We start from the raw sequence: 12,488 nt of genomic DNA on the forward strand, positions 1-12,488 counted from the left end.
TGTGCACAAGCTTTTGTTTGCGTATGTCTATGTTTCCAACTCAGACTTTAAACATTTTTACAATTACCCTCCTTCTTTGACCCCAGAACCTTTTGATCCTATAAACACTTTTGACCCCCAAGTGTCATTCCATGTGAATCTCTGTTTGACCCTCAAGAGGCCCCTTCTACATAAAACATAAGGATTATTGTTAATTTCATTTTGGCCCCCATTAGGCACATATTACTACTTACGGGCTTTTAACATTATAGATAACCCCGAACTACCCTCAAAGAGGGCCACTGTTACCTAATATTTAAATATATTTAAACAACAACTTATCAAATGCTATTGAACAGAATTTGATAAATTTAAGAGAGCATCTTAGCATGTAAAGTTTTCAACTGTGATAAATGTATAAGTATGTATGATGCGTAGTCGGGTCTGGCTATTGCTCCTAAATATACATATATTAAAATCATCTTCTCAAACTTCCTTATAAGGACAGATCTTTAGGTCTACCAGATCAATTCCCATCCAAACAAACCACAAACCACAAACCACAAACAAACCACAAACAAACCACAAACCAATGTATAAATGCGATCAATACCCTCCCTTACAAACCAATGTCTACAACACCTACCCAAACAAAACCAATGTCTACGAGTTCAACACCCGCCCTTACAAACCAATGTCTACGAGTCTACGAGTTCAACACCTGGCCTCACAAACCAATGTCTACGAGTTCAACACCCGTCCAAGCAAACAACTGTCTACCAGAACAACACCCACCCTTACAAACTAATGTCTACGAGGTCAAAACCCATCCAAACAAAACAATGTCTACGAGATCAACACCCACCCAAACAAACCAATATCTATGGGATCAACACCCACTCAAACAAACCAAAGTAAAAGGATAAATATAGGACTCTAACACTCATTGTTACAGACCAACATCTTCACATATAAACCAGTGTGTAAGATGGAGGGGTAAGGTGGTATGCTTACTAACTGCTATAATTTTAAAGTAATAAATCGGAAAATGGCGTTATTCGATTTAACGTTTATAACTTCAGAGGTACATTGAAAATTCGAATTTGATTTTTAGAATTATGGGAATGTTGGCTGATTAATTTATTTCAATGCATTATCTGTGTTCTGTTTATTGACTGAGTTAGTTATGCTAAAGCACTATTGCTAAAAATGCGCACGATTTCTTGTGATCCCATAACAATAGTTGTTACTATGATACCGATATATACTGTATGAAATATACAGACAGACAGACAAAAAAGGAAACTTACATGTATATTTTTTTAGATTGTTTTTGTCTATTGTATACTATTCGATAAGACGATATATGCGCTAAGTCTGGAATAGAAACTTAGTTTTACGGACAGTTAATATTTATTTGAAATGTCTATGTTGAAATTGAAATATTTATTGAAATAACCATATATTAAATTCTGCACTGATTAACAATAACTGCGGATAAAGTGCTAAATTAGTTTTATAATAAAGTTCAACAGTGAAGTATGTATTTTTAAACATTGTTCTGCGTTACGTATGTGGCTTGTTTTTCATTTCATTATTGCTTTGTGCCTTCTGAGCTCTTGACATCTGAATATTTTTGCATCTGAAGAGAACGAGTCTTTAATTTACTCTGTGGAACTTTCTCTCTTTTCAAACGAAGCGTGTAAAGAGTTTTAAAAAGAGATTTACTATAGATCTTATCACATTTGGTGAGAGTATGGTACGTGTAAAATGCGCCCCATATGTTTACGAACAGACGAGATATTACGGGACAATATTTGAGACTTTATGTTAAAAAATCGTATTTATCAAACCTAAAGGTCAATATAATAATAAAACTTAACTTTCAAACGTTTCTGCTGATATATATATATATATATATATATATATATATATATATATATATATATATATATATATATATATATACTTTCCACGATTATTTACATATGGTCAAATATGTGTACAAATAGTACCGAAACACTAGTCTACATTACTACAAGCAATATCGTTTGGTGAGCTGGAAACAACATTTACACCTTCTTAAAAGATTTGTGTTCAGTAAATTATCCTTATTTTAATGCCGGAAATTAGAATTGTAGTAAAACGTTATGATTAAAAGGAAGGCTGCAGAAATCCTTTAAAGTACTAAGATGTTTAAATTATTGTTTAATTTGCAGAGAACGTACAATCACATTAAGAACATTTTTCTTTTTTCACCTATGGCCATATACATTCTGTATCTGTAACATGAAAATCTACTTAATCGAATGCTTCTATTTCATGTATACTCAGCTAAATTAAACATTTTATGCAAAACATCAGTGATATTTTAAGACAATCTTTTAAAGACAGCAGAGTGGACCGATTTGTTAAAATATATAAATAATGTTCTTTATATGATTCGAGAACATAGATGTGAATCATCGGAATTATTGCCTATGTTTATTTTCAACCGTTTCAGTGGTTATCAGAATTGGTTATCGCGTCTGACTCGCAACTGGAAGATTATTAGTTTGAATCCTGCCATGGGAAAGATTCTAGAGAACCGAGTACAAAAACAGCTGTATAAAGAATATAATGGCCTTTACCAAAGAAATACGCCAAAGATAGCAGAATTAAAACTGAAGTTTTGGATGAAAACACAAGTGTAGACCCCGAGTCGTAAGACAGTAACATCACATAATATATTAGTATTGTCTTACCCTATAGAACTGAATGAAGGACTCGTCAAGATTTTTGTACACTGGGATGATGTGGACAACAATGCATTGGGAAACCTTGCAGCTCCGTTGCTGAGTATAATTCCATTTAATGAGGATTTCTCTGTAATAATATACCTTACCCCCTTCTTTCCTTACCAAGTTAGTCTACAATTGTTGTTGCTGAATTTGACATAAGAGAATTAGTCAAAATACAACCGTTACCTAATAAGACATCGGAGTTTGTGCGGTAACGACAAATTGTTAGTTAGTTTTCATATGTCTTCTCTCCCAAGACATAACATTTAACATATTATTACGTCATAGGGGCTTAAACTATGCAACAAGAAACTGTAATGTCCAACAAGCATTCTGTAATCCAAAATATGCATTTGTTTCCCTAAAGTACAAAGTGAAGGAATTAAAAATAACTTACTGTATGTTTTAAATTTCTATAATTTTCTAAATGTACTACCATCTGTACAGTAATCTGGAAATGCTCCAGAAGTATTCCAAACAGAGTTCTAATGTGCGCAAAGAAACATTGTTCAAATATCCGAATGTTTTTACTTCAAGGTAAATCCAGTGAAAGTTGACTGTCAGAAATGCCATTGAATGTTTCACAATAATCGAACGAAATTAATTACTATTCGAGTAGTTGAATAATATAAATCCAACGAAATTAAAAAAAATATCCATGTCCTTGAATAATTGATCTCTTCAATTTGAACAACCTGTAAATAAATAAATCTGGATACCCTCGTACTTATAAATAAATCTGGATACCCTCGTACTTCAACAAGACTGAATTATAACCGTAGAATAAGAATGCGGAGCTTTTCCCTTTATTAAACTTATCTACGTTATTTTTATTGTGAAATACCTTCACAGTCAACGCCTGACTTAAAAAAATAATTTAGCCAATCACCAGCCAGGGCATTTATGACATATCTAGAGAGCAAATGTTCTCTTTGGATCACATGATGATATCGTGACCTGCATTAAACACTAATGGCCAATTTAGAACAAAATATGACTTTGACATGAACTTGGTAATTCGATCTTGATTTACAAATGGAAATAGTACATACATGGACTCTTCCTATAGTGCAGGCCAGTCATAAAATTAAAGAGTTAAAAAGTGTCATTAAACTAATGACTTCTAAACTGATATATGTGATATAGATATCAGTAAAATAATGGATGATTGATTGTAAGATCTATCCACTCCGATAGTTTGCAATAATTTATACGTTTGATTGGATGTGCGTCTGTGAGCATGTCGTACTGTTTTATACATGTTTGTTAATGTGGATGTTTGTCTGCCAGAATGAATATTATCATACAATTTAATAACCTCCTCTACCTAGAAATTAGTTTACAAGTGTAGGTGTTGGTTCGAAAGGACATATGTTAGCATATCTACATACATACATACATACATACATACGGACGGACTGAAGAACGGAAAGACAGACAAATTGAAAAACAAACCGACAAGTTGACGAATGGGCACATGACTCAACAGAGGGATGGATGGATGTATAAATGGATGGATGGATGGATGGATAAATAAAAAGAGTGAGAATATTTTCTTTTGACTGTCGATACACTCAGACAGGATAGATAACGACAATGCTTATATAATATATGTTTAATATTGTAAATATCTAAATCACCTCAAACACATAAGGTCACATAAAGTCGAGTTATCTGTTAGATTATATTTGCATTTTTTCTTGTAAAATCAGGTATAAGTCTGTACGTAATGGGAATATTTTTTTCTTAGTATTCCTTAAACTTTACCGCTGATCACTCTGTATATTATTCTTTATTAACAAGGTGTTATTTGAAGCAACACGCTTCAGGGAGTAAGTAAAAGGTATCCCGATATGAACTTTTCCAGGTTTTGAGACAAGCAACACGCTTCAGGGAGTAAGCAAATGCATGCCAGTAAGAACTATTTCAGGTTTGAAGTCAAGCAACACGCTTCAGGGAGTAAGCATAATGTATGCCAATAAGAGCTATTCCAAGTTTTGAGTCAAGCAACACGCTTCAGGGAGTAAGTATAATGCATGCCAATAAGAACTATTTCAAGTTTCGAGTCAAGAATCACGCTTCAGGGAGTAAGCATAATGCATGTCAGTTAGAACTATTCCAAGTTATTTGTCAAGCAACACGCTTCAGGGAGTAAACATAATGCATACCAATAAGAACTAATCCAAGATTTCACTCAAGCAACAGGCTTCAGGGAATAAGCATAATGCATGCCAATAAGAACTATTCCAAGTTTAGAGTCAAGCAACACACTTCAGGGAGTAAGTATAATGCATGCAAATAAGAACTATTCTAAGTTTAGAGTCAAGCAACATATATTCATATTTAATCTAATTCATCCCAAATACTGCATATAGGCTTGGAAATCGTTATCGCAATGCCATTATTATGGAAAATGTCATTAAGACAGAGACCCGAAATATCATTTTACAAAAACAGAATTCCGTATGAAGATTTCCTTATATCGTAACTAACAATCTGAGAAGAGAAATTCTAGTTTCTATGGGTAATCAAGTATTTGCTGCTACAATCCACTGAAATAAGAATAAAGGTTTGTATGCGAAGACCTATATGTAAAAATAAAAACTACATTTAAACTATGCCCTAAAGATGTAGTTAATATCATATTTTCTTAGTACCAAATAATCTTAAGCCCTCCAAAGCTCCAGGTTTATATCCGGAAAGGTACTGCAGTCCACGAACGGGTTACTGTAAAAGATTCAAAAATAGCATTATAGATCCAAAAATACACACCCAATTTGTTTCCGAGTCGCCGGAAAAGGACATTGGTTTAGCGTGGGGAAGAGAGACTGCCATTCCGTGACGAACTGCACAGCAAAGGAGCATTCTTCAGACTCGGAACAAAACACAAATGCGGTTTTGTATTTAATAATACTCCCTTTCACGTTTTCCAATGGGAATACGGTGTGTCTAGAGTTTATAAGTAAATTGGAATTTGGAATATTCAATTTGATGCATCGACTATAATTGACGCACCAAACGCTAGTGAAAACATTTCAATCGTTCTAGTATGTGTCTGAGATACGGATTTACCGACTGAATATCCATATTAGAAACCCGATCAGCCATGTGAGATTAAGTAGGTATGTAACAGAGATAAATAAAAATATATGTAGTATACGTTCTGGATGTTTACACTGGAGAATAACTTAAAGAAATATAATATATTTGATATAACTACAATGCAATTAGGGTCTTGGTACATCGTTAAGTAACGATACTTTTATTGGAGTACATCATGGCAATGATAATATAAAAAATATTTTCCGTACTCACATTTCATGTTGACCATAATGACAGGCATGAGTTATTTTTTAATCTCATTTAGAGACTTGGTTAACAGAACTGTGTTGATTGTTTACTTAAAATATACTTGAGAAAAGATGAATAGTTCAAAATAATTTGAGTCATTGATACATGTACAAATAGTTATGAAGACACTGTAAAAAAATAAAACAAGTTGGAGAGACGAACTTGTAAACATACTATATAAAATCAAATTTTAATGTAAACCATATTTAAATTTAAACCAAATTTAAATTTAAACCATATTTAAATGTAAACCATATTTAAATTTAAACCATATTTAAATTTAAATCGAATGGCTACAGTAGAGATCCTAGTAAATTGTATACTCACTCATCACTAGGCAGTCTGAAAGGATCTATCTGAAGCCGGTTTAGGTGGAAGTGCGTACACATTAGTAGGGCCAAACTTGTTTTCCTAATGCTGTTCAACTGGGCTGGAATGAAATACAACATGTCTTTACATGAATCCTATGTATTCTTCCTGTGATGAAGATGTTTAAAAACTGAGATAATCAGATTTGTTTAGAGGAATCTAAGGGAATCGTACATATCTTCGTTTGGAATAGGTCATCTTTAGATTTATTAAAAATTATTCACAATGTGTACCCTGATATAAACGAAATTTCAAATGGTTGTTCGCTTACTTCAGATAAATTTTAATATGTGTCGTTTGCTATCAGTAAAAATATCGTTGCTACAAACATCTAGTTGTCTGAGTTTTATTATGAGCTTGGTTCCAACTTCAACGCTTGTTACTTAGGTTAGGTAAGCAATTTAAACATACGTTTTATCCAATCTCTACGCTTGTTACTAAGGCATCAATTTTAATCATACATATTAAGAAGAGGTTTAAGTAAATAAAAAGCCAATAATTATATCTTATTTTACTTGGGATTTGTTTCTTGTAAGACGGAATGAGATATCTGTGGCATCTTGTCAATTAATAGCCATCACGTTTTTTTTTCATGGCTGTGCTATTTTCTATTTGAAAGTTATAATCAATTGATCTTTTGACGTATTTGAGTTTAAATCATTGGTCTAGCGTGCACATGTCATATTCTGTTTCAATTTTCTTTTCTTTTGCTATGTGAGCAAAGAGGTGTGCTATTACGACGTTTTGGGTTTACAACCACATAAATACTCACAACCAACCACCTATGGTCGTGCATGCATTCGTGTTGTGTCTGCACTGTTCAGTATGAATTTACCTGGGGTAAATCCTGTGTTCTTAAACCCATTTTCGTAGTAAAACCTGTCCCCTCTTTTCAAATCGGAAAATTGTTGTGCAATAATACAGCTAAACAATGGCCCTACAACACCACCTGGCATGGGAGTCTCCGACAGACCGCCAGGGAAAAGATCAATGTCATCTGGATGCCTGAAATGCATATAAAAATTATGAAGATCTGTATTTTTGGATAACTGAACTGGATACGCTTGCAAAATTCTGTTTGTATATGGTATATTCAACCACATAGAAGTCAGATCTAGCATACACTATTACATTTATTGTAAGCCTAAATATTAAGGTCGTGATGTGACATCGTGCACAGCCTATTACACTTAATGTAAGCCTACAAATTTAAGTCATGATGTGACATCATGAACAGCCTATCATGCTTAATGTAAGCCTAAATATTAAGGTCGTGATGTGACATCGTGGACAGCCTATCACACTTAATGTAAGCCTACAAATTTAAGTCCTGATGTGACATCATGAACAGCCTATTACACTTATTGTAAGTCTAAATATTAAGGTCCTGATGTGACATCGTGGACAGTCTATTACACTTAATATAAGCCTAAAATTTAAAGTCCTGATGTGACATCGTGGACAGCCTATTACACTTAATGAAAGCCTACAAATTTAAGTCCTGATGTGACATCATGAACAGCCTATTACACTTAATCTAAGCCGAAAAATTAAAGTCCTGATTGTATCAAAAAGTACCATGACCGATCTCTGAGGTTTCATAAACATTAGGCAGTATAATAATGAAGATGAACGTATCGAATTCAAAATTGTACAATGTGTCTAGTTTTGTCCTAAAGACTATTGTATAATTTCTCCATTTTATAATGAAGAATTGTAGTTCATGATTCCAAAATATTTCTTGTTAAGATGAATTAAGTTAAAACTCTCTTATGACTTCAGTGTCTTTCTCATATTCAGTGCTAGTTACAACTCTTATGTTATTAGAATCTGCTTGATCAGCAGTACTAGTTTTATCACAAGAAATAGAACTGAGAAGTTATTTAGAATCATATTTTGACAAAGAGAAAACAAAATATAAACGTTGAATGAAACTCTACCCCACTGGATTAAATTATATTTCGGAATAATTTTCAATTTGGTAATTTTTACCTGTACACCTGTTGCAGTTTTCTTGCATTTTTTGGACTGTGATGCACCAGTCCTCCAGGGCCCGTACCGAAATGGAATGCACAAGGAAGTCCACAAAATTTTCTCCACGCGTTGTAACCAGGCACACCATGATCACGACTTCGCTGAATGTTCAGGGATATAAGGTCCAGGCTACGGCCATCCATATCTTTGAAAAGGTTGTCTCGTACAGCGGTTACTACTTTCTCATCTGCTTTACTTAGTGGTGCCTGAGATAACCCCAAACCTACGTAGGAAACACCCCTACCCCCGTTAGAAAATGCCAGAGTTGGTTTGTTGAACATATCTTCACTCCTAAACGTAAGTGCAGCCTTATCAGTCTGGTAAGGAACTGTATCCTGCAGGAGAGTGTGCGCGAAGCGAAATGGGGCAACTGCAAATTCATTGGCGATGGTGGGGTCAATTTCGTCGTCATACACTTTGGCATATCCGTGTTTTAATGGTCTGAGACCATATTGGAGAACTCGATCTGGACCAACAATGTAGGGCAGCCAATAGGCGTACGTAATATGTTGAATCTGACCAATCACAATCTTTCTTGCCTCTGAATAAATATCTTCATCATTCCACAGAGGATTCAGTTTTCCAAGAATGAGTGCTATGCGATTGTGCTCTCTGAGAAACATGACTTGAATAGATGTCAATCCAGGCATGACATGAATACGAAAATCGCCTGCAAGTAAATTAAGCGGTGTAACTAAGGAAATAAAAATAGCGATTCCAGCCTAATTTGTTTTACTTTGAGATATACATCTACTTGTTGTCCGAGTCAAGGTAAAAATACATAATAATAAAGAAAGAAATATCCTTTGCCTTGATAAAGCGAATGGATGTTAGACCCATTCATACGACTTTTCTTGCCTTGTCTTTTTTTCCAGAAATGAACCATTCTACGTAAAATAGAAAAAGACAATGGCATTAGACACATATATAAATCTCAGTTCGCTTAAGATAGTTTCGTTGAATTTCATATTAATATTGAAGTTTTCTATTGACCATCGGTCAAGCTTAACCTATAAATAGTTTAGGTTTCTTTAGGTTTCAATACGAGTAATTGATTACGTCGATGACTGACAAAAACTGAGTACATGATTATTAAATCATTTAGCCTTACGCAATAATCTAATAATCAATATGCAGACAAAAATGTACACAATCTCTTGAAATGCATTTCCATAACATTGACTTTATCAAAAAGAACATATATTGAGAATTGCTAAATAATGATGTAGATGGTGTTTAAATGACGTCACTTACTTTTGAGATATATTTTATAATCTTTCGACTATATGGTCTTCCATAACGTTATAGAAAAAAACAAAAACAAGTTTGATAAAATTCAACAGGCAATTTATTTCCCCTGAATACAAAATGAAAATGTAAAAAGAAATTACAATATTGCTAATAAAAAAATCTCAAAAACTCCTAAACTTTCAAATGAATGGGTTGTCTCAAACGTGCTAATGCGCCAAGGGCCTGGATTGTGGCGATGTGAAAACAGTTGATTAGTTGCATCACAGTGATCAAAAATATCCTTGTTTTGATTCATTATAGCTTGAACTTATCGTTTCGGTTCAAGAATACTATTGCGCATTTTGTAATTCCAGTGAATAATAGCAATTCGACTAAATAAATAGACCCAAATGAAAACTGAACACAACAATAAGACTGATTCTGCTTCAGCTGTCCAGGCGAGAATGTGAACAAGTAAAGAACATTATATAAAAGCTAAGACACAATAAGAGAGCCAGGATGTAAGTAAATTTCCTTCGTTAACCATTAAAAATTGTCAACCAGTCTAGGAATTGGCAAGTGCAAAACTTATAGCCTATATTGAGATAGAAGTAAATATGTTTACTTTCAATGATAATGATCTAAATATTTAATCCACAATCATAAAGAAATATTTAGATACGTATTATATTACTTACAAACAAATGTCTCTGATCAGCGCACCATTAACTGGATTTTGGACAAGGTCAAGTACAAAATACAGATATACATATAATCATTACGAAAACCCAATAAACAACAAAAATTAAAAATAAATAACAATAAACAGTCGGATTATTTTAACGTTATTGACCGTAGTTAAGTAAAAATTGTTGCCGCTTTCTGATATAGAAAACATATGCCTGTATTTTCTAGCTATTGCTAAATAAAAGCGGCAACGAAAACGTGGAACTCTAAAACCGTCAAAAATGAGATGGGTACCAGAATCCAAAATGACCGCAACTGTATCCCTTTCTATCTCACAACAGTGTTGCAGAACGAATAGATCTAGCTCTCATATAAAACAATATATATCATCCATGTTAAATAAACAAGGAATCTTTTCATCGTGAAAATTACATCATCCATGTTAAATCCATAAAGAATCTAAAATGTATTCAAAGACCTAACCTGTAGGAAAAAACTAATATGATTTAGAAAATAATTGGAAATGACGGCAATTTATTGTTACTTGCCGCGGTTAGTGTCTGTGTGTTGTTACGTGTTTAGGCTTTAAACAAAACGTAACAAGAAAAATGTGAAGACAATAAGCTTTGTAAAATTTAACAAATAAGTTATTTCCCTATTAAAACAAGGTAAAAATAAGAAAACGAACTTAGTGTTCTACGAATCAGATCTCCAAAAACAAGAATAATGCAAGAATAAATAAATAGAAGTCCTAGCACTAAAAGGTCCTAATGAAACTGAGTTCGAATCCCAATGAAATCTAAATTGAAAGGTGATTACGTATGCTGTGGTTAGCGTTGTACTGATGTCTTAACGGTTGTTTGTGGAATCACAGTAAATAATATTCCAGTGTCTGAATTATGTTTAAAATTCAACAACTGTCCTTGTCCAAGGATTAATTTAGAGCACAAGTATTTCCAGGGAAAAATAATCTATTGGAATCCAAATAATTTGACGGGAAAAGAAAAAGTGTTAAGGCACTAATGAATATTCGTTCTCAAAACATCAATAATAAATCTAGCAAGAACGCAAAACAGATGCCTTGATGTGAGCCAAACCTCTGGAAAAACCTAACTGATACATGTTTTTTGTCACGTATGCTTAGTATGGCCTCGATTCCACTTTATAAATCTTACTCTGAGAAAAAATATAAAATAAATTATTTTAAAAAACGTTGTTAAGAACAACTCTTACACTATAGTTCTGAACCAAGGTCATGAATTAGGTCAGCATTAGTTACAAAGTCACTATTATTAGTTGTTTACTACTGAATTAAATTTCTGGACAATGTTAAATCGAGTAAATAAAATTACAATACAATAACATGTAATGGAATTTTAAAAAATTAAAACTAATAAACAATCAGTTAAATTAAATTAAAACAAATATAAATTAAATCAAATATACATAACAGTGTGTATGCGTGTGTTTGTGTGCGTGTGTGTGTGTGTGGGTGTGGAGAGAGAGAGAGATATGACTGAAGTTTTATGAACCAGTAAAGTTTTCTTTATGCTTCATAAACTGCCCCAATAGTATATGTTGTTGACAGGATCAATTGCCACCTAAATTGATCGGAGTTAAGGAAAGATTTCCGCCATGTATTTATATGTTAAATAGGTACCCGTATTCGATCAACTACTTCTACCTAAAGGAAAATAAAAATGCAAACCACGATTTCAATTTGATGGCCAACAAAGACTGCAAACTTTTCTCGAGAATTAGTAGATCTAGTTCTCATCCAAGGAAAAGAATCTATCACCCAAATTAAATTTAAAAATTGCGAAAACACCGAGACTAAAAATGAAAGGAGAGCAAAATAAATGAGTAGGATTTATAATAATACTGAAAAACGAGGCTAATGATCGCTAGCTGCTTCCGTTAGTGCGAGAGAGAGAGAGAGAGAGAGAGAGGTGTCAAACAAATATTTGGTAGAATGTAGCAGACAACAATATCTCTTTCACGTAAAACATTCACTTGTATCCATTTGGAACAGCATTGTGTTATCCCGTTTCTTGGAAG

General features: G+C 33.4%; 1 protein-coding gene across 1 annotated transcript in view; it reads right to left on the reverse strand.

Moving 5' to 3' along the window:
* Positions 1–4,359: 4,359 nt before the first annotated feature.
* Positions 4,360–12,488, reverse strand: part of LOC149794836 (salivary peroxidase/catechol oxidase-like) — a 29,349-nt gene continuing 21,220 nt past the window's right edge. The window contains exons 9-12 of the mRNA XM_089963980.1: positions 8,472–9,183; positions 7,315–7,484; positions 6,438–6,540; positions 4,360–5,486 (exon numbers count right to left, since the gene is read on the reverse strand). Of these exons, the coding sequence (XP_089820106.1) occupies positions 5,426–5,486; positions 6,438–6,540; positions 7,315–7,484; positions 8,472–9,183 (1,046 nt within the window). The 3' untranslated portion in view covers positions 4,360–5,425. The remainder of the gene's footprint in view (positions 5,487–6,437; positions 6,541–7,314; positions 7,485–8,471; positions 9,184–12,488) is intronic.

Source organism: Sinohyriopsis cumingii, chromosome 7 (genome assembly GCF_028554795.1).
Source record: "Sinohyriopsis cumingii isolate HCF-2022 chromosome 7, ASM2855479v2, whole genome shotgun sequence".
NCBI classification, from domain to species: Eukaryota; Metazoa; Mollusca; class Bivalvia; order Unionida; family Unionidae; genus Sinohyriopsis; species Sinohyriopsis cumingii.